The 20,439-nt window shown below is 43.0% G+C and overlaps 1 protein-coding gene across 7 annotated transcripts in view; it reads right to left on the bottom strand.

Moving 5' to 3' along the window:
• Window positions 1–1,145: 1,145 nt before the first annotated feature.
• STOX2 (storkhead box 2) overlaps window positions 1,146–20,439 on the bottom strand; it is a 229,292-nt gene continuing 209,998 nt past the window's right edge. For 5 of the 7 annotated variants that reach the window (XM_058719952.1, XM_058719953.1, XM_058719959.1 and 2 more), the window contains 2 exons: window positions 13,403–15,668; window positions 1,146–7,669 (listed from right to left, as the gene is read on the bottom strand). In XM_058719952.1, coding sequence (XP_058575935.1) covers window positions 7,474–7,669; window positions 13,403–15,668 — 2,462 coding nt within the window. In that variant the 3' untranslated portion in view covers window positions 1,146–7,473. Of the gene's footprint in view, window positions 7,670–13,178; window positions 13,228–13,398; window positions 15,669–20,439 lie in introns of those variants that run through there. The other 2 variants (XM_058719955.1, XM_058719956.1) reach the window with 2 other exon arrangements.

Here is a 20,439-nt window from a genome sequence, read left to right as displayed (position 1 = left end):
AGCCACTGGGCCCAAACAGGGGGAATATCATGAAATCCAAATATCCCCACAGTAGGGATATGATTTCACAGTTAAATAAATTATTAAAGTCAGGTGAATACCTTCTTTTTATGATTCAGTGGCTCTCGATTTCACAGCTGTAACAGGGCAGGAGGCACATATTAAGTACCCTGCTTGGCTTTTCTTTATGGAGGGAAAAAAAAAATCCCACCACTCTAAACACTTAAAAATAAGTTAAAGCCATACCATTTCCTTTGGAAAGAAAAGATTTTTATGAACTGTGACCATTCTCTCAAAGGAGTCAGAATCCTGCCTTCCATCTTCTGAAGTCACATTTCCTCCATGTGTCTGGTTCACTGGATCGCTCTGAAGGGAACACGCCATCACCTTTATTGTTCCGGTATTGTAAGCTCGTGCTAACTTCGTGCTTGAAGAAGGGGGTGTCTGAATAGAGACAGTTCAAACTATTCGCAAACTAAAATAGGACCTGTTCTTCAAAGTGGTCACCTTGGGTTCCCCACACTTACCCAAATGACTCTGTCATCGGAGGTCTGCTTTGGGTAATTGCCTTTACAAGAAAATCAGGCTCAACGTTATAGCTTCCGATTGTTCTTGACTAACACAGCTGTTGCCGAACTTCATCGTTTGCTTGAGGGAGGATTAGTTTTGGTTTGAAAAAAGGGAGTCCTTTCTCCAAGGACAAAGATTTACCACTGTGGACAGCCAAAAGAGTGGTAGGTTCTGGAGGAGTTGCAAACTTGTACAAGCACCTTCCAGGAATATGTGAATAGACGCTGGGTGCTCATGGGGGAGGGGATCACGTTTATTTGGGGACAGAAGTTGTGATTTGAGGGCCGACAAAACCAACCACACCGCTTTCTGATTTCACAGAAGACGTAATCCTTTGTGTCTCTAAGCCTAACTCCTAAATTTGAATAGCTGGCCAAAAATGTGTCTTTTTCAACATTCCTGGAAAAAGATTCTGATTAGATATTTCTATGTTCAGTTGTTTTCATTCAAAAGCTCTAATCACTAAGACTGCGCAATAAAAATTTTGCTACGAACTCCTGTTAATTGAGGAGAGCAATAAATTGGTCTCACCTGAAGTATTTTCGCTCAAGTACCAAAAAAAATCCACTTAGACATATAACCAAATGTTATTTAATATCTTAAAAAGTAACACAATCCAAAATGGATATTTCACACAACACTACATAAACAACATGAACACAATATTACCATATGGAGGGACTTTCAAATATAGACTTACAAAAATCCCTGTGCTTTTTTTTCCTTTTAAGTTATTATACTAAGCATGACAAGTCAATCATCATTTACAATATGGCACACCGGCACGATAAAAACCATGTTACAAATGTGCTGTCATAAATCAGTAACATTAGGGAAGACATTTCATGAACTGTAATTATTTCATATGAAATACTATACAATATAAACAGAACATCCATCTTGGATGACCTTTACAGCAACCAGAGACCAAGTAATTTAAAGGTTTTTTTTTTTTTTTTCAGTGCAAACACATTTTATTCAAGGCAGTCTTGGCTGCAAAACTCCTTTCTAACATACAGTAAATCCCACTTGCACTTCTTAATTCATTTACCCTAATGCAATAGTCACATTCAGTCACTCAGAGAAAGATACCTGCAGAATTATGATCCCTTTAAACTTAATGTTGAAATTTAATTCTCTTCTAGAAAGTAGTATCTATGTCAACTACTCTAAGGACCTTAATTTGTAGCTGTCAATACTTACATGAAGGTGACCCTAGGGCAGCTCTAGTCCTAACCCATCACGTGTGCACAGTACCACACGCTGTTTTGCGCTTCCGGTGTGGAAACCGTGGCGGTGTATCGGTATCTAGGAGGGGGAACGGGAAGGAGGCAGGGAGGCAGGACCTCCGAGGAAAGGCAGGCAAGCAGCTGCGGAGTGTGGACTTCATGAATTTTCCGTAACTGCAGAGGACTGACCCTGGAGGAGTTCTCAGATCTCAGATTTGGTACCTCTTTTTGGTGGGAGCAAGGAATGGGGTGCCAAGGTCAGCCTTTGGACAGGGAGGCATAGGCACTGTACGTGGACAGGCCAAGCCTCTAGCCTTACGTTTGCTTCCAGGGTCACTGCTGCCTCACTCGTGAAACTCCCCCTTCCCTCGTCGGCAGGGTGTGTGTGCGTGTGTGCGTATGTGTGTTCACATCTGCAGCCAACAATGAGCAATTAAAGCCCTATAACTGATAATGTACAATCATAAGAAAGTTTAGTCCCCCATGAGCCTCGTAGAATTCTCTACCTTGCAAATCAGCAACTGTAAGTCATAGAACAACTGTGAAAACACAGGCTTATGTGTTGGAGGAGCAATCACTGGGGACTCTCTCTCTGGGATGCTGCTAAAAAAGACGCAGAGATTAACTCAATCAGGGACATGCCAATGCCTATTTTCAACACACTGGGAAATTTAACCATGAAATTTTTCGTATATATAATTTATGAAATGTCTCCTAAATAAAAATCTATGGGAAAATATTAGATGTATCAATACTGTAGAACCTTCTGGGAGAATGACGGAGTGACAGCTGATTGTTTTATCTTATTTGGCAAAGATCAGACTGATCGTAATCTCCTTCCTGCCCATATTTTATTAACCCAAAGCAAAACAGTGGTCTCCTTGCTTTTGCATTCGTCCTTCCTGTGTCTTGGCTTCCCTGAGCCTAAACACGTGCAGAAGCATGTCTCGAGAACAGAAGAGAAAGAAGAGAATGGGCAGGACAGTACTGGGCGGGGTGGGGGAGGAGGGTGGGGAGGGACAGGAAAAGGCGGGATCACTTCTGCTTGGGGTCTGCTGTCGCCTGACAGCATGCTTCCGGCTGGTTCTGTGCCTGGCCCGTGGCAATGGAGAAGGTCCCCAGCAAGGATCTGATGTCTCCTAGTTTGAGAAAACACTTAGAACTAGATCAGCTCCCTCAGAAATCGAGATTCTTACAGGTAGGACTCAATACGTTGTACTGAATTTCTGTTGTGCTAAAAGTAGCACTGTGAAGAGTACTTGATAAAGTTTTAAATTACGATTTCTGTTTCAGCACCTTCCACTGCCAGGAGCACATGTTCCTGAAAGATGGTATTTTAGCACAGGAATCAAAGAAGCCCAAGATGAAACTGTAAACTAGGGTGTATGTCTGGGATCTGCCTCTGACCACAATGGCATTGGGTGGATTTTGTAAAATTCCAAACACCCTGAACTTTTTGAATGAAAATGGACAAAAGTGTACAGTTGTATTTGTTTTCTTTGACTTTATTAGCACACATCAGAAAAAATAGCATTATATTTAGTGATTTCTCATGATGGTCTATCAGACAGTTAGAAAATAGGTCACTGGTAGCTGCCACTGAGTTTCTGGGTAATCTTAAGCCACTCCTTCTGTTTGTCCGTTTCAAGTATGGGTGTTACAAACAGGACCTGCTTTGTTAATATATCTGAATGCTTTGGAAGCACTTTGAGATCCCAAAATGAACGGGCAAAGTCATGATAGTTTGTTGTTGGCTTTTAATCAAGCTCCAAATGCTGCCCATGTTATAAATGGTGAGACTTTTCAAAATAGGTTCACTATTGTATAGTGAGCAAGACGCCTATAATTTAAGTTAAAAACTTTATTTTCAAGTACACTTGGTGGCAATACGTGGTTTGTCCTGGGTAGGGTTTTACAGAGCTTTGCCAACCTAAAAAAAAAAACAAGAAAAAACAAAAAAACGCACAATGCTTTTCTTTTCATCAAACAGGGTTTTTTCTTCCCCATGGCGATTGCGATATAATTTAAATTTACATCTTCGAACCACTGGCTGGGCTCTAAGAAAGGGAGACTTGGGAACAGCTGGTGTTCAGATCATCGTTACTTCAGCTTAACTTTCAATTTATGCTTCCTGAACTTGAGCTTCACAACATCAGAGAAGCAGTAATTTGGTATTTTTATCCTGCTTGGTCCCCGTTCAGCTCTTCTGTTAGTTTTCTCTATTTGATGGCACCCCCCTTTTCATATGCTCATTAAGGTCCCCTGAGATGTGCAAAATATAGAAAATGGAATACAAATTATTTAGCACACGTGGTGAGTACACAGCACTGCTCTTTTAATTAAAATGAAGTTTGGGCTCGATATGGTAGCGTGTGCATGAAGGCAGCGAGGCCCAAAGTACTTCAAAGCCGGCACGGTCCACATATCTGGTGTGACTTCTACTGAAAACCTAGAATTGAAATTGGATTCTTTCAGGAGTAGAGAGCTGGCTAAATTATGTGTACCAATCGGCTCTTTGCCAGAGAGAACTCTTGGCAGGAATGGGGTGGGTGGGGTGGGGTGGGGTGGAAAGACAAGAAATTTCAACTTTGTTTCGTTCCTAACAAAATCGAGTGTGCTTTTGTGGGATAGAGAGGAGAGACAGGTTTACATCTGAAAGCGAAATAATGCCGTAAAACAAAACCACGGCCATGAAAAAGTCACGAGCCCACACGGGCAGCCACTGACACACACACAGAACGCCATGGCCGAATGTTCACGAAAGTTTTCAACTTTGCTTTTCTAACAATACACTTGAACACACTGCTGCCGCTTCATCAAATTTATGGAGGTAGTTCTATGTAAAAATAAAAATTACCATAAAGTAATATGCTGTATCATAATAATACATACGTGTGCAAAATGCCGACAGATGGGTTGACCCTTGAAAGTTGAACGCTACGCAGAGATTCAACCAGATTCAGTTTTGTAAACCTTCCAGCTAAGAAACTCTAAGCGAAGACTGGATAAGCAGCCATGTAACACAAAGCTATCAGCGCAGGGGAGGAAACAGGTGCTGGCAACGTTGGTGCGGGCCGAGCGTTCGGTCACTGAGAAGCTCGCCGTTGACCATCTCGGGTCACATCTGTAACATGCTTCCTGCCGCCTCACTCCTCCCCCATCCAAGAATCCTGATTAGATTCAGACAGGGATATTTCCACACGGAATGTCTGCTTCCATCGTACGGTCTTTAAAGCCCATCTTTTCTACGCTGATGGCTCCAGGTCTAAGGGAGTTTCTGGTTGTTTTTAAAATCATGTACCCCGTAGCATCAGGCTAATGGTATACACGTTTTATTTGAATAACATCTTCTGTAAACCTACTTCTTGTGAACTATTGATAAAGTCATTATTTTAAAGCTTCTCTTAAAGGGTAATGCTTTCCTTTCCTGTCCACACAGCATTTGATTATAATAATGGCCATTTTCAGAGGATCAACTAGAGGCTGATGTATTGTTTCAATGGTTACGTTATTTATGAACTGATGGTATGATTCAGCGCTTGAGAGCAGGTTTTTGGGGGAAAAAAAAAAACCCAAAACGAATTTAGACAGAAGAATTTAGTATCCGTATGGTATACACCTCCCCAAGGAAATAGACTCTGTGTATAGTCTATTAGATACATTATCATTCCTTCCGGACATATTTAAGCCATGAGACAAATAGTTCGTTTCTGGGCAATCAGGACATGCCTTGGAAGAAATAAGGCATGAGATTCAAAGCCAACTGACCTAAGCATTTTAGTGGTATAGGGGCTTACCAAGAAACGTGCTGACGTTTCACTATAGGCATAAAAAAAAGGAATCTAAGCTTGATGAGTCCAGTTTGACTCAATGCAACTTGCAAATATCTGAAAACGCATGAGGGAGTATCCATATGTTTCAAGAATCAGTCCAACTATGTCTAGGACTGCGTTCCTTAAACAGATCCCTAGGGATTGAACCTAATACTGAAGCAGAAATGTGTCACACATTTTTATGCCAATTACTGAAGTCCGAGGCGGAAAGACTTTAGATTTATTTTTGGGTATGTATTTTACGGTCTGTGGCTCCAAACATCACGTGCCACTAAACTAAATAAAACGTTTTGCCAGACTTTACTTGTGTCATATGTAACCCTTCTGCAAATACCTGTTCAGTATCTACCATGGTTCTCAATAAAATGGGGGAACTTGGAAGTGTCTCTTCTCTGTAAAGTGGAAGCCCGATTATTTGTATTCCTTTGCTGCTTAGAGTCTTCTCCGTATTCAACATGACATTGTAAACCAAAGCAAAACGTTAACAAACCACTCTGAAACAAGTTGGGCTAATAACTATACATCCGCCTAAAAACACCTCCTGAAATTGGTTACAAAGTATCTGTAAACATCACTCTGGCATAGTTCATGTATGCATAATTGTCATTCTGATAGATTTTTGGGGGGAGTACAAGTTCGGATTATACCATACTTGCAGAATGAGCACATCCTGTTGGTAAGTACGTGGGCACATGTATAGTTCTAATCAAAAATTACTTTTTAAAGTTTTCTCTATAGATATCTTTCCAGGAATAAAAGGCCTGAAGTTCAACTCTCCCTAAATTTGCTCTTTCCTATAACCACTAAAAATGATCTCCCGTAGCCTAATTTAGGCATTCTATTTAAAACTACATAAAATAGATTAATGTCCTTCCATTAGAAAGAATAACATCCCCAGGCTCTTCATTTGTATACTCTTCATTTGTATCACAAAGAACATTTTGCTTTTAAACAAACTAATTATCGTTATCTATTATAGTAAGATAGGATCATCGTAAGTATCACAAGGAGGAAATTATCTTCCTTAAATATTTGATTAACACCAGTTAAGAGTCCACATTTCCCTCTTCCATCACTCAGTGCTGTGCCCCAGCCAGGCTGGGGATCCCCTTCCTTCGTCCACTTCAGAATCAAAGGCCTATATTCCTGTTTGTGATTATGGAAGGTTAAAAACTCAGACAAGCATCTGTTACACTTAAAAACAAAATCCTGAAAACAGACACTCCCAGAATTTCGATCACGACCCCTTCTGACACACTTCCACGGGCTCCTGCAAAATCATGTCACGAAAACTCACAGTGAGAAATGACTGGTGCATGAACAATTCACACACAAGGGGCTGGGGTCCCTTCTGGTCAGTCTGACCTTGATCTCCCTCAAGGCGGACCCTCGCATTTGACGTTTTGTGGTGGCTTACGCTTTTTTTGTTTTTGTTTTTGGAAGTGTCAAGGATCAGTTCCGTGGCACCCTCTGACCACAGACTGGGAGCAACACACATCTGTGGCATTTAAAAATGGAATTGGCAACTTCATGACATTGGAATGCATATCACACTTACAGTGTCTAGACTTTCCTATGTGTGCTCAGTTACAAGTAGTGAAGCAAAAGTATACATATCACCCCTACTACTGCTATTCGGTTGCTACAGAGCCATACATGTGAAAAGCAATACTCCGAAATAAAGATTTTTGTTTTTTGCCCTAGCCTACTCAGCGGCACAGTTTAAGTAAACACAAAAACTGCGGTCGAGATGCTCGTCTTTCCCAAGATGTAAACATCAGTCCCAGTGTCGTAAACTTGGCTGTGTCGGAGGAGCCAGGAGATCTGAGGCAGAACGACAGTCACACACTGGTAACGGAAGCCTGCAAGCAGTTGGAAGGTTTCTGTAATTTCTCAGCTTCGTTCGTCGCAGGGTCCGTACTTGCTCGGAAGCTGAAAGCCGGACCAGCCCCACCGTGCACCGGGCTCAAGGTAACGTTCTGACGACGGTTACTTTCAACAATGCTTGACGTGTTGGAAGCCAGGCTCTCCCGAGTGCTAAAAGAGTAAAAAGGGTTTGTTTTGTTTTGTTTTACACATAAATAATTACCTCTTGAGCCCCAGAGGAAGAGCAAATGATGTAGTTAATGGATTTCCTGTCGGTTCATGATGTCACATATGCCCCATCTCACGCTGATTAGTCACATATGCTCTTTCAGCGTGGGCTCCAGAAGCTTTCACACACGTCTTATAGTAAACGGCACCCTGAATGACAGCTTTCCACCCAGCTAAACGCATCTTCAATGTTTTCCCCTTCCCTTCCCATTCAAGGAAACCACTTCCAAATTTGATGTGATGGATGGCTATCACACATTCATCTGAGAAAAGAATCCTCTTAAATACACATACGTAGTGATTTCATTTCAGGCTGGAAATTCATTGAGAAAAGTGCTCTTGAATAAACTCAGTTTTGCCCCTAATGATGCTGTTTTCATTCCCGATTAGCAGATTTTGACTCTGGCTGGACTTCAGGCATGCCATTAGCTAATCTGCCACACTGATGGGAATAAAATTCTTCTTAAAGCACTTGGTACCTCTGTTTCCAATCTTAACACTTTCGTGGAAATACATTATATTTTCAGAAAAGGACTTAAATTTTCCCCATTAATTTGTGAAGCTTACATGCCCTCCCCCTGCTTTGGTAGAAATATTTTATTTTTCAGAGTAGAGGTGATTTAAAGGCTTTAGCATTTCTATTTCTCTTTCAGTTTTTCTTTTTCTTTTTTTTTTAATGTTTATTTATTTTTGAGAGAGACACAGACAGAATGTGAGTGGGTTAGGGGCAGAAAGAGAGGGAGACACAGAATCCAAAGCAGGCTCCAGGCTCTGAGCTGTCAGCACAGAGCTCGACGCGGGGCTCAAACTCATGAGCCGTGAGATCATGACCTGAGCTGAAGTCGGACGTTCAACTGACTGAGCCACCCAGGCGCCCCTCTCTTTCAGTTTTTCTAAGTCAGAAACCTGTGAGTTTGTTTTATTGTTCCAAGAGATTCAGAACATTAACCTTTTAAATGTGTAGGGCAGTAGCATTAGAAATAAGATTACTTAGGGGCGCCTGGGTGGCTCAGTCGGTTGAGCATCCGACTTCGGCTCAGGTCATGATCTCACGGTTTGTGGGTTCGAGCCCTGCGTCAGGCTCTGTGCTGACAGCTCGGAGCCTGGAGCCTGCTTTGGATTCTGTGTCTCCCTCTCTCTCTGCCCCTCCCCTGTTCATGCTCTGTCTCAAGAATAAATAAACACCAAAAAAAAAAAAAATTACTTGGCCTGATTGGTAGGAACTGAACAGGTTCCAGGTTCAAAGTCCTCAAAATGGTAATAAGAAGCTTGGTTTACAAAGAGATTGAAGACACCACAAGGACGCTCAAAATATCCATCCACCCTACCAGACAGATTCAAAGTTTAGAAAATATTCTCTGAAAGTTGGCCCCCATCCCTGATGTAAGCCTGCTGGAACCAGTCAACAGGTCAAACTACTGAAGTGGACAGCCTCACCACCGCTCTTTCATTCCCATCGGAATGGATAGCAATGCTGTCTGAACCCTACGCAGGTTTTCCCACCATCTGACAGTAGGATGTTCCCATGAAACCTTCCAGAGGCCGAAATGGTTAAAAAGTAGATACACCTGCTTTCCTAATGTTCGCAATGACACTTCTTCACTTTTACGAAAGGCCCAAGTTAGTACCTGTTTCTGCCATCTGAAAGAAATCTGAAGATTTTTGCTTCCAAAGGAAGAAAGCCGTTAATGAGTAGGGTCTCTCGTCAAAGCGAAGGGCTTTGTGAACGCAAACTTTGGGAAGGCAGGGCCTGCCTATACTTTGGCAGTAGTGCCTAGAGAATGGATTATTTCATCCTAACCCCTTGTGGCCTTGAGTTTGCTTCTCGTCCGGGAGCCAGGTAAACAGGTAACTGTTTAAAAGGAAGTTCGTTCACTGACCGCCACAAAGACAGCTGGACTTTTCTTGACTGCAAAGTGCACGCCCAGAAGGTTAATATGTTCACAGAAGTAAATCAGGTTCTTTCACTGTGCTTACAGTAGATTTGAGCATACCTAAAGAATACCCCAAAACGTCAGCACTAAAGGGATGGAAAGTGCTGGACTCACCTACTTACCCGCCTTACACCTTCCCTAAGAAAATTCATCCGTGGCTTGCTAGCACCACAGCTGAGGCACGGGGTGAGGCGGAGGAAGGAAAAAGGGCAATCGACATGGAGAACCCCAAAGATTTCCTTACCTGTTCCTTCAGTTTCATTCTTAAATCGTGATAGCAACCTTTTATAGTATTTGATCTCCTCATCTCTAAAATGGGGAGAGTTATGGGATTCACCTACTCACAGGGTGATTGTGAAGAAATACTCATCAAGGAACCTGTACATTAAAAAGCTAGATACATATTATTTCGGTTGTACATCTGGCATCTAATGAATTAAGTAGCTCCGATGAGTTGGTTTCAGAATCCATACATGACTAAAGGGCAAAATGCACTTTAAAGTCCAAAGGACCTTAAATCAACTTAAACTTTTTCAACCAGCTTTTAAGGCATGCCAGACCCCATAAACACACATCACTGCAAGAGATCATCTAAGTTGGGAGCTGTAGGTGCTCTGAGATGCCTCTGGCCACGTTTGGCCTGAGTCATTAATAGTGATAAATATATATAGTACTCCAGTTTCCCCAAAGGATATATTTCATTATTGCCGTAATAATGAGTAGGGGGAGCAGCATTCATAATGAGGGTTCTGGGCATGATCCTGAAAAAGCTGATGGAGGTAGAGCGTTAACAGTAAAAATATTCCTCACACTTAAAAGTTCTTACTTTCTTGAAAAAGAAAGCTATAGTGGAGTGCAACCTTAGAAATAAGATTTCAGGATTTGATAAGCAGAAGAGGTGAACCAAGACGCTGGTTGCTCAGTGCCCTGGCTGAGCGTGCCTCCGCTGGCCTGGCGCTCCGACAGGCGCGTGCTCCCGCAGTACACAAAGCAGACACCTCCCGGGAAGCTGTGCTACCTCTGATTTTCACACTGTGTTTTCAAGCAGTTTTTGGCTTCAGATTTGGAATAGCAGGCCTCTGAGGTCAAGATTTTTCATGTTCAATAGGAGATCTCCCAGCACAGTTGAAGCTTCTACCTTCCCTCCCCAATCCCCCCTTTTCAAAACCCTTTAGTCCCCAATGAAAGGGACTAAAGAATTTTGGAAATGTGGCTGAACATGACTTGTGAGCCAGCACTGAAAGCTGGGAGTGTGGACATCACCTTGCTTGGTCTTTTTTTTTTTTTTTTTTTTTGTTGTTGTTGTTGTTGTTGGATCTTAGTTGCTCAGCGAATTAAGTACTGGAAGATTCGAATAAATGGCCCACTTAAGACTTCTGTATCTCACGGCAGTGGAGAGGTAGTCTGATAATGCTCTGTGGCTAAAATTAATTCCTCATGCCGTAGAATAAAACTCCCTATAACTCAACCATTCTCCTTCACAGACCTTCCTCATGCATCAGAAAACAACCTAATCAATTGAGGTGTACAGAAAATACAGTTTCAAAACAGGTATAGTAAGTAAGTTTTGACATAACTTCTAACCGAAGGATATTAAATACGAAAGGGGCAAAATTAGGAATTGCTCTGTAGATTATCTAACCGCGGGAAATTTATGGGCAGTCTGCATATTCCAGTAGAGAAAATCTCCCTCATAGTAGTGGACAGACACATCCCTAAATGTGAGAAGGCTGTCTCCTCAGAGAGATCTTCCCTCCTACCAGGACAAAGCGTTTAACCTTAAGTATGTTATTAAAGAAATGAAAATAAAGCCTATGTCAAGAAATAATCCCATTCATAAGTTCTATATTCTGCATTTCAAATTTAGAGATAAAACAATACATTCTATGGTGAGACTGGTTCAACGATTTCGTGAATATATGCGTTTATCTGCCCCCAAGCCAAAAACCTTCCTTTCACTATTATGTAGTGGGAGATTTTTGAGTTAGAATCCATTAAGCTATTCTCAATATCTTCTTAGCAATGATCTCTAGAGCACCACAGCCTTCCCTCTGTGGAGGTGCAGGGGCCAAGCAGGCACTGTGCAAGGTTGAAAGCTGGTGTTCAAAGCATTGTCAGGTAGTGTCTATATGGTTAAGAAACAGTCGAACATAAGGTACAGGCAAAATAAACCACACCTTCCATAAGCAATGGTCTTGAACATCTACCGTCAACTACAAACCTTCAATGTGCCTCTCCTGCACCCACTATTAGAAACTCAAGAGGAAAAAAAAGCAGAAGATAGAAATAGAAAGAAAAGGATATATACATTTGATTTGATTTGATTTGGGACTTAAAAAATATTTAGTAGTAGTCGTATTTTAGAAAAGTCGTTAGTAGGTAGACCAGTGGTTTCACACTGAGTGCCATGGCCCCCTGAGGTCAGTTAGGGCTCCTGGAGGGACAGGCAGAGGAGATGTGGGGCTCCTGGCCTCACACCCTCTTCCGCCAGAGCACCGTCTCTGTGCTTTGTTTAGACATTAGACTTCCACACACGTGTTAACTTGGAAAAAAAGGTTACATGGCAAAAATCATCATCATCATAATCAAGAACTAGCCCTTTAAGGAATAATAAAGGTCTAATATGGGACCGACAGATTAACGATTCCCAATTTGGATTTGGGAATGCTCCGTCCCCAAATTATCCAGAGTAAAGTGAAATCACAACAGAACTACATTTAATTCTTAATAATTAAAATAATATATGAAGCATATAATCGTATCTGGGTACTTGTTAAAATTCTAAAATATACTGCAGAATCTTGGGAATCACAACTCATGAGAAATGTCAACCTCTCAGTAGTATTTCTGCATCTCAGAGTCACCAATCTGGAGTAGAATTTAGAAGAATTGGGTCCCCAGTTGCCCTTTGAGGAGAAGGAAGAGTTAAGGAGAAAAAAAAGGAAGTTGCACAGACGCTCTTTGGCTTTCTTATCCCCTGAACCACTTTAGTGCTCTGGACGTGCCAGTCAGGCATTACATGCTCTCTGCTGTCAACCCTTTGCTGAATTACCAGCTACAATCAGAGTGCCTAAATGGGTTGTGTTAATTCTGCAGGAGGAGACATAAAAGTGTGGGCACACGTTTTGATCTAATGGAGCAAGGGCCCCTCATCTTCCTGTGAGAGACACAAGGTTCCATTTCTCTGTGGATCTGAAATGTATGAGCAAAGGGGGGAAGGGGGCGCACAGAGTCAGGACTGCAGTGGCAGCAAGCATCTGGATGCCCCAGGGGGTTGAGATCTGTCATTCCCACTAGAGGGACCCTGTCTTTGAGTCAATTAATTTATACCCAACCCCCAACTGACTACTGACCACTCATTCTACCCAAAAAGTTATTATTTTTGAGGACCTAAAAAAAAACCAAGCAAACTTCTTTTACCAGCATGGGGGCAATATACGCATAGAAGAAAAATACTGGAAAATGTTGGTCCTAGTTAGATTGGCCTGATGCAAGTTTGAGGGAGGGAGCCAACCCACCAGTCCAGATTGGTGATCTCTACAGCTGCAGAAACATTTGTTTCAATTCCTGAAAAAGAAGTCAGAAACAGGTTGTTAACAATACAGCTCACACAACCCTTAACCCTTAATTCATAGAATTAAAACTGTGAAATCAAAAAACGTTTCAAGTTATTTGCACAAAGCCCCAGGCCCTGGTAGGTGTATGTGTGTGTGTGCCCGTGTGCAGAGATGCCTCTCCCTACCGTGGGGAGTTGAATCCACTGTCCACAGTGATGCTGCTGCTGTCCATGCTGTCGAGGCGTGCCGAATGCGTGGCTCTCTGGTTGCTGCTGCTGTCGGTTTCTTTTGGGGCAAGGAGGGTGAGGTTCTTCTCAAATTTCCTCTGTAAGTCTCTTTCCTTCTCCCTCTCAAGGAGCCACTGCATGGTGCCTACATCATCTCTGTTTTTTTCCTCCTCTGTGTTTTTGTTTGCCCCTTCCTCAGAGTCGTCGTCATCAGAGACATTATAATAGTCAAAAGAGGCTTCCTGGTTCCCCCCGGACTCCTGCTGACGCTGGGAACCAGGAATGGCTGGTGCCACCGAGGTCCCTAGGGACGGCTCCAGTTTCTCGCATCGGCCTGGCAGTGTGTCGGCAGGTGTCTTCGGGAGAGATTTGAGGAGGGACAGGCTCGATTTGTGATAGCTGTTTACAGACAAGGTGCTGTGAAGAGGTTTGAACAGTGTGTCTTTGCTGAATATCTCTTTCCTCTTGTCCAGGCTGCTGGGCTCGGCGCTGTGGTGCTGGACGAGGCGTCCATTGGCGATCCCTTCTGCCACTGCGCCCGAAACAGCTGGGCCCCCACCTGGCCCTTTCGGTGACTCCTCCTTGTGCCCCACAGGCTCCCTGGAAGAATGTGGGGCCTGCCTATCAGACAGAGGCAGCTTTTTCACCCCTTCCGCCAGAGTCAGAGTGTCATGATCCTCTTTATTCTTTCCCAGAGGTGATGGTGCCGTGAGGACCGTCTCACTGGAGGTGTTGCACTGGAAATAGTCATCTGTAGCTGTTTTTGTTGGACAAGAGTTGAGTTCCCCGTAGGATGGCAAACTCTCAGGTGGTTTTCCTGGCTCCAAGAGGCTACAAGCACTGGAAGGCTCCTTGCTGCCACTGACTATTTCTGGAATACACACCTCTTTATAGCTCGTGGATGACACATGAGCCCTTTGATGGCCAATTGCTTGTGCGGGCCTTAACGTACTGTCGTCAATGTAGGACTGGCTGGGGGTTTGGTCGTCTTGGCTACAGCCTTCAGCCAGGTCTTCAGGGGTCCCTAGAGAAGAAGCACCCAGAGGGCCCTTTGAGTTATCCATCGATCTGGATCTCTCCTTGGCTTTGTTGGATCTCTCATTCCTGGACCTTCGGTCCTGGGTATGGCTGTGGCTTCGGTGCACTTTTGAGTGGGAGCTTCCCCTGGAAGGTTCAGGAAAAGGCATCTCAGTTCTCCTTTTGGCCAATTCCCCAGACACATCCCATTCTGGTGTCATGGGGAAATGAGACTCAATCACGTTCGTGTTACTATGCATGATGAAGTTATCTCCTTTGTGTTCAATGATGAAGCAGCCCTCCCTGGGTGCCCTGGTAAGAGGATCACAAAAGTCATACTCTCTGTCACCTGGGATATCCAGATGAGAACCGTCTGAAGGGTCTCCTTTAGACACTCGTGTCTTGCTGTGGGACCGAGACTTCCCATGGGACTTTCGATGAGTCCTACTCTTTTTACTTCTTCCGCTGTGATGGGCAGAGGACCCAGCTTTACTCCGATGTGCTTTCTCTTCTTCAAGTTTCTTCATCAGTGCAGTGTGTCTCATGACATTTTCCACGGTCAAGTCTGGGTTAATACGCCTAATGATTTCCATTTCCACCTCCCTAGGGATAGTGGTTGGCGTGTCTTCATCTCGCAGGGGCCACTCCTCGGGAGGAAACTGGGCAGAAAAATTGGCTAGCTGTTTGGTCTTATCTTTTTTAAAACTTAGCCGGAATAACTTGAGCCCAAATTTTTTGGACTGCTTTTCACTATCTTTCGGTTTTGAGAGAGTTTCTGTCTTATACGAAAAGTTGACAGTACTTTTGCTCTTGTCAGTGGGTGGCACCTGGCAGAGTGAAGGAGGGCAATAGGGGTCTTTGCAGTCCTTGGCAGGTTTCCTCTGCAGAGTCGAGGCGTGCATGCTATGCACGTCTTCTCGGCAGCAGTGGCAAGAGTCGCAGTGGTTTCTGGGCAATGTTCTTTCCCTGACGCAGCCTGAGGCAGAGGGCGTTATGGTTCCGGGTTGCGGAGAGGTACACTGAGACCTGTCAGGTATCCTCTCATCCAAATGGTACCATTTACTGTTAGTTCTTATGAGAGAAGGAGTAATGAAGTAAGTCTGCGGGGTCACGATGAAATAGCCATCCGGAGTTGGGTAGATCTTCCTCTCCCGCACCAGCGTGTTGAGCGTGTGCCGTAGAATCTCTTGGCTTGGGGTGGGAACACCTAAAACCAAAGGAACACACTCATGAGAATGTAGAGGGAACTTGTCGTTGGTTCCCGATTTTTCAGGATCTGCTATGGACTGAACGTTTGTATCCCCCCAAACACTCACATGTGCAAATCCTAATCTCTGGTGCGAGGATGGGGCCCTCGTGATGTGCCCTCGTAAGAAGAGGAAGAGACAAGCCACCCCCCCTCCCTATGCCATGCGAGGATATGGCCAGTTTCACGCCAGGAAGAGGGCCCTCACCAGACACCAAATCTGCAGGTGCCTTGATCTCAGAGCTCCCAGATTCCAGGATCGTGGGAGATAAATGTTTGGTGCTTAAGCCACCAGTCTATGGGAATTTTTTACAGCAGCCCAAACTAAGACAAAATCGTATGAATTTGGCAAGCTTCAACGTATCATCCACATGGCAAGCCAGCAGGATTCAAAGGCGTTCGGGAAGAGAGACAGAAGTTAGGGGCAGTGAGATTGCTACGGTTGTCACAAGGTCTTTCCTGAACTGAGCCATGAAAAGGCAGAGTATTTTTAAAGGATGGAAAAATGAAAAATATTTTACATGATATAATATACGTTTACAGAAAAGCCTTTCTCAATACAAAAAAAACCTAAGGAAACTGGGTTGAAATAGCTATCGTGATCATCAGAAACCAATAGAACATATACAGAGGCCACCATACACACTTGAAGCTACTCCATACACTCACTTTTCAAGATTAAGCTTACTTAATAAATTTAACTTTGTAAGTTACATAAAAGGGCAATCAGACTCGACCATTGTTCAAGATGTACCCTCCAGGTCTGAAATCATTACCTTCAGTTTTGAAAGTGACTACGTTACTGATGAAGTTTGGGTGACCATGTTCTCCTTCTTGGACTAAGTCAGCAGGATGGAGGTAGTGTTTCTAACTTGTAACCAGAGAGCCCTAATAAATACATTTGTGAAAACTTAGAAGCTTCTCCATCTGTCTGGTCACTGAGTCCGAAAATGCCATAGTCCTTAGAATAGAAATTCCAGAAGAAAATGACAAGACTTCCTGGTACCGTGGCCGATACTGTGTTCAAAGGGTTCTGTGTGCATGTTTATGCCTTGTCTTTCTTAAGAGACAGAATTACAAGTATAAATTCTTAAGAGAGAGTAAACTCTCCGGGTTAGAGGACATTTACTTATTTCTTGGATATTGTCCATTCCTCAGTGCCAGGCACACTGAGGGCGACAGTCCTGACTAGTTTGATCTGGATGATATAATTTGGAAATAGGTCAGGTTGAATCATACTGCCAACATTCAACCGTGTCTGACCCACAAAAATGTAATTTCATGGGATTCAACCTGACACAGTTAAGGTAGTGTAACGTGGAGACTGAAAGCCTGGAGCCCAGGGCCACACTGCTGGACTCAGCTCCATCACTGTTACCTGGTGGCAGTGGCTGCATTATGCAGAACCCCACCCACCACACCATTCCTCCATTCAGACCTAATCCCCTAAACCTAAGCATGTGACCTGGTTTGGAGACAGGGTCTTTGCAGAGGTAAACAAGTCAAAATGAGGTCATCAGGGTAGACTCTACTCCAACACGACCAATGTTCTTCTAAAAAGGGGCAAGTGGGCACAGAGACGTGCACAGAGAGAAGACCATGTGAAGAAACACTGGTAGAAATGTTCTGAACTGACAGACCTCCGAAGGAACCAACCAACTCTGCTGATACCTTGATTTTGCACTTTCCTGAACTGTAAGAAAATACATTTCTGTTGTTTAAGCCACCTGTACTTGGTTAGGGTTATGCTAGAAAATGAGTATTGCTGGTTATCACCTTAGGTAACTTACCTAACCTCTCTGAGCCTCTGTCCATGGTCATCGGGATGTGGATAATATCCCCATGTACCCTCGTAGGGTAGTTGTGAGTTTAAATGAGCTTAAGGCAGGGGCACCTGGGGTGGCTCGGTCAGTTACACGTCCGACTCTTGGCTTTGGCTCAGGTCATGATCTCCCAGTTTGTGGGCTCCAGCCCCGAGTCGGGCTCTGTGCCAACAGTGCAGAGCCTGCTTGGGACTCTGTATCTCCCTCTCTCTCTCTCTCTCTGCCCCTCTGCCACTCACTATCTCTTTCAAAATAAATGAATAAACTTAAAATTTCTAGAAATGAGCTTAAGATATGTAAAGCAGTGCCTGACATATACTGGGGGCTCCATGAACATGAACCATATAGTCTCAACTTTGGGGCAGGATCCATGGAAATCCAGATTACCTCCTAAGAACATTCTGTAGCAACCTAAAACAGCAGGTAAACTAAGTTTAGGCTCCCCCAATCCTTCCAAAACTACAAAAGTGGGATATGAAAGCATTAGTAACGGCCTGGGAGAGAGTCGATGAATGCGATGTAACATACACGTCCGTCTGTGTTACCATATTCAGAAGGCATCCGTAGTGGCGAGGTGGGAAAGGCAACATTGCTTATGAATAATGTATTGTTTAGTATAATTATTTAATGTTTCAGCTGCATAGTTTCCCTTTAGTCTAAGGCTCTGCTCTTGAGAGAAGTACTCTGGTTTTTATGCAAATGGCTTCAAGGCTGGTATAATAACAATTTTTAAAATTTTTATGATAGTTTCTGCACAAAATGAACTTCATATGAATTAGCGATAGAACCCAAACCATATATATGAAATTTTTGAGTGCCGTCATGAAATAAAAAATGCTTGCATATAAGAGAAGCAACTTAAAAGAGCTTCTACACCCCACTAACAACCAGAGCCTCCTGCTGGACAGGTCTGGGGGCACCGTTCATACTGACACAGACTAAAACTCCCCAGATGAGACCGTATTCACACCGTGGGCACAAATGATGCCCACTTGGGTTGTGGGGCATAGCAATCTGGATATCAAACCCATACTGAAATCTGTGTCTTACATAGTAGCTTGCTTGCAGTCAACACTGGAACAGAAACAAGTTTTTCCAGAACACGGCAAGCCTCGTTTATACGAGTTCACGACTGCCCAGGTTACTATGCTGTCATTATAAAGGAAAGCTGAGGCGTAATCCGGAAGAACAGCTGTTACTACAAACCAAAACTGTGACGGTATTACAGAATGAAGTCTTCGTGTCTTGGATCCTCACGTGTATCGGTCAAGGGATGTCTAATTTGAAAACACAAGCTGGAAACATGCCCTGTCCAATCAACCTTCCACACTTCTACCTGTGAGTCTTCAAGGCTTTAACTGAAAGTCACTGATATTTATGATGCTTATTTTTTATTATGAAGCCCCAGTATAATGACTGCATCTTCAGTTGTCTGTGAAATCCAGACTTCCATGAGAGGTCTGCAGGGCTTCCCTGGGACAGAGAGATGGCCGTGATGGGTACTTTTCGAAGTTTGCGCATTCAACCACTTCCAGATTCTGTTCCCAAAGTTCATCATGAACTTGGATTTTGAGGGCTTAAAGAACAAAAAGATAAACTCTGTATCCACATAAGGCTGACACCCGACTTCTCTCCTTTTCCACACTTTTACATCTTCCAAAGCAAAAACAGAGATCTAATAACACTGCATGACAACGCGAGGTTACTTAAACTTACATATCCTTTTAATGCCACAAATCCGAAAATCGCTGGAATGGAGCGCTTATGTATACCTTCTGTATGTTAAGCATTTTAGATGGAAACTTTCAATGGGCTTCTCTGGATTATTTCTTCTCATTTGTGAAGAACACTGGCTGAGGGAGAATTTAGCAAGAACCAGTGTAAGGGGATGAGATGGGAGACAGAATATTATATATATATATGTATATATGTGTATATATGTACATATACATATATAATAATATACACATATACATGTATGTTAAATGTATATATAATATATATTATATATGTACATATATACATATACACATATACATACAGATGCATATATATACACATACATATGTTAATATTCTCTAGCAAATTCACAAGCAAACTTCAACCCCATTAGCAGCCTATAGGTCTCTTTCTCTGAGAGTCAGCTTTCCTCCCAGGAAGATCCAATCATGAACAACCCAACAAGTACTAGTCAATTTAAGTGATCCTTCTGGATGGGTGGGTGATGAGTCCTTAGCTGAGAAGCATTTATTCTTTTTATACCTCAAGAAAAATTCTTGTTTCTATAATGGAAATTCCAAAATTCAACCAATATAGAAAGGTGATAAAAGGGTTTACATTTCAGTATGTCAGGCATTTTTACTAGGAGACTTTTCACTAAAAACTTTCTTTAGAATATGGGTGTCTAGGGGCACCTGGGTGGCTCAGTTGGTCGCGTATCCGATCTCAGCTCAGGTTATGATCTCGCGGTTCGTGGGTTTGAGCCCTGGTGTTGGGGCTCTGTGCTGACAGCTTAGAGTCTAGAGCCTGCTTTGGATTCTGTGTCTCCCTCTCTTTCTCTGCCCCTCCCCTGCTCATGCTCTGTCTCTCTGTCTCTCAAAAATAAACACTAAAAAAAAAAAAAAAAGAATATGGATTTACATATTCTTTTATTACAAAACAGTAATGGAGGCCCAAATCTAGACTATTCTTTTTACATATAACATATGCATTAAATATGAGAGTTCAAATGTTTTAATGACATTAAGTTAAGTATTAAGTTAAAGTCAAAACTTTATTTTCAGGCAGTAAGCTATATAAAAGTAAACAGTCATGGGGCGCCTGGGTGGCTCAGTTGATTGTGCGTCTGACTTCAGCTCAGGTCATGATCTCACGGTTTGGGAGTTCGAGCCCCGCATCACGCTCTGGGC

This window comes from Neofelis nebulosa, chromosome 3 (assembly GCF_028018385.1).
Source record: "Neofelis nebulosa isolate mNeoNeb1 chromosome 3, mNeoNeb1.pri, whole genome shotgun sequence".
In the NCBI taxonomy this organism is placed as follows: domain Eukaryota; kingdom Metazoa; phylum Chordata; class Mammalia; order Carnivora; family Felidae; genus Neofelis; species Neofelis nebulosa.
This window is presented reverse-complemented; position numbering and strand designations above follow the sequence as displayed.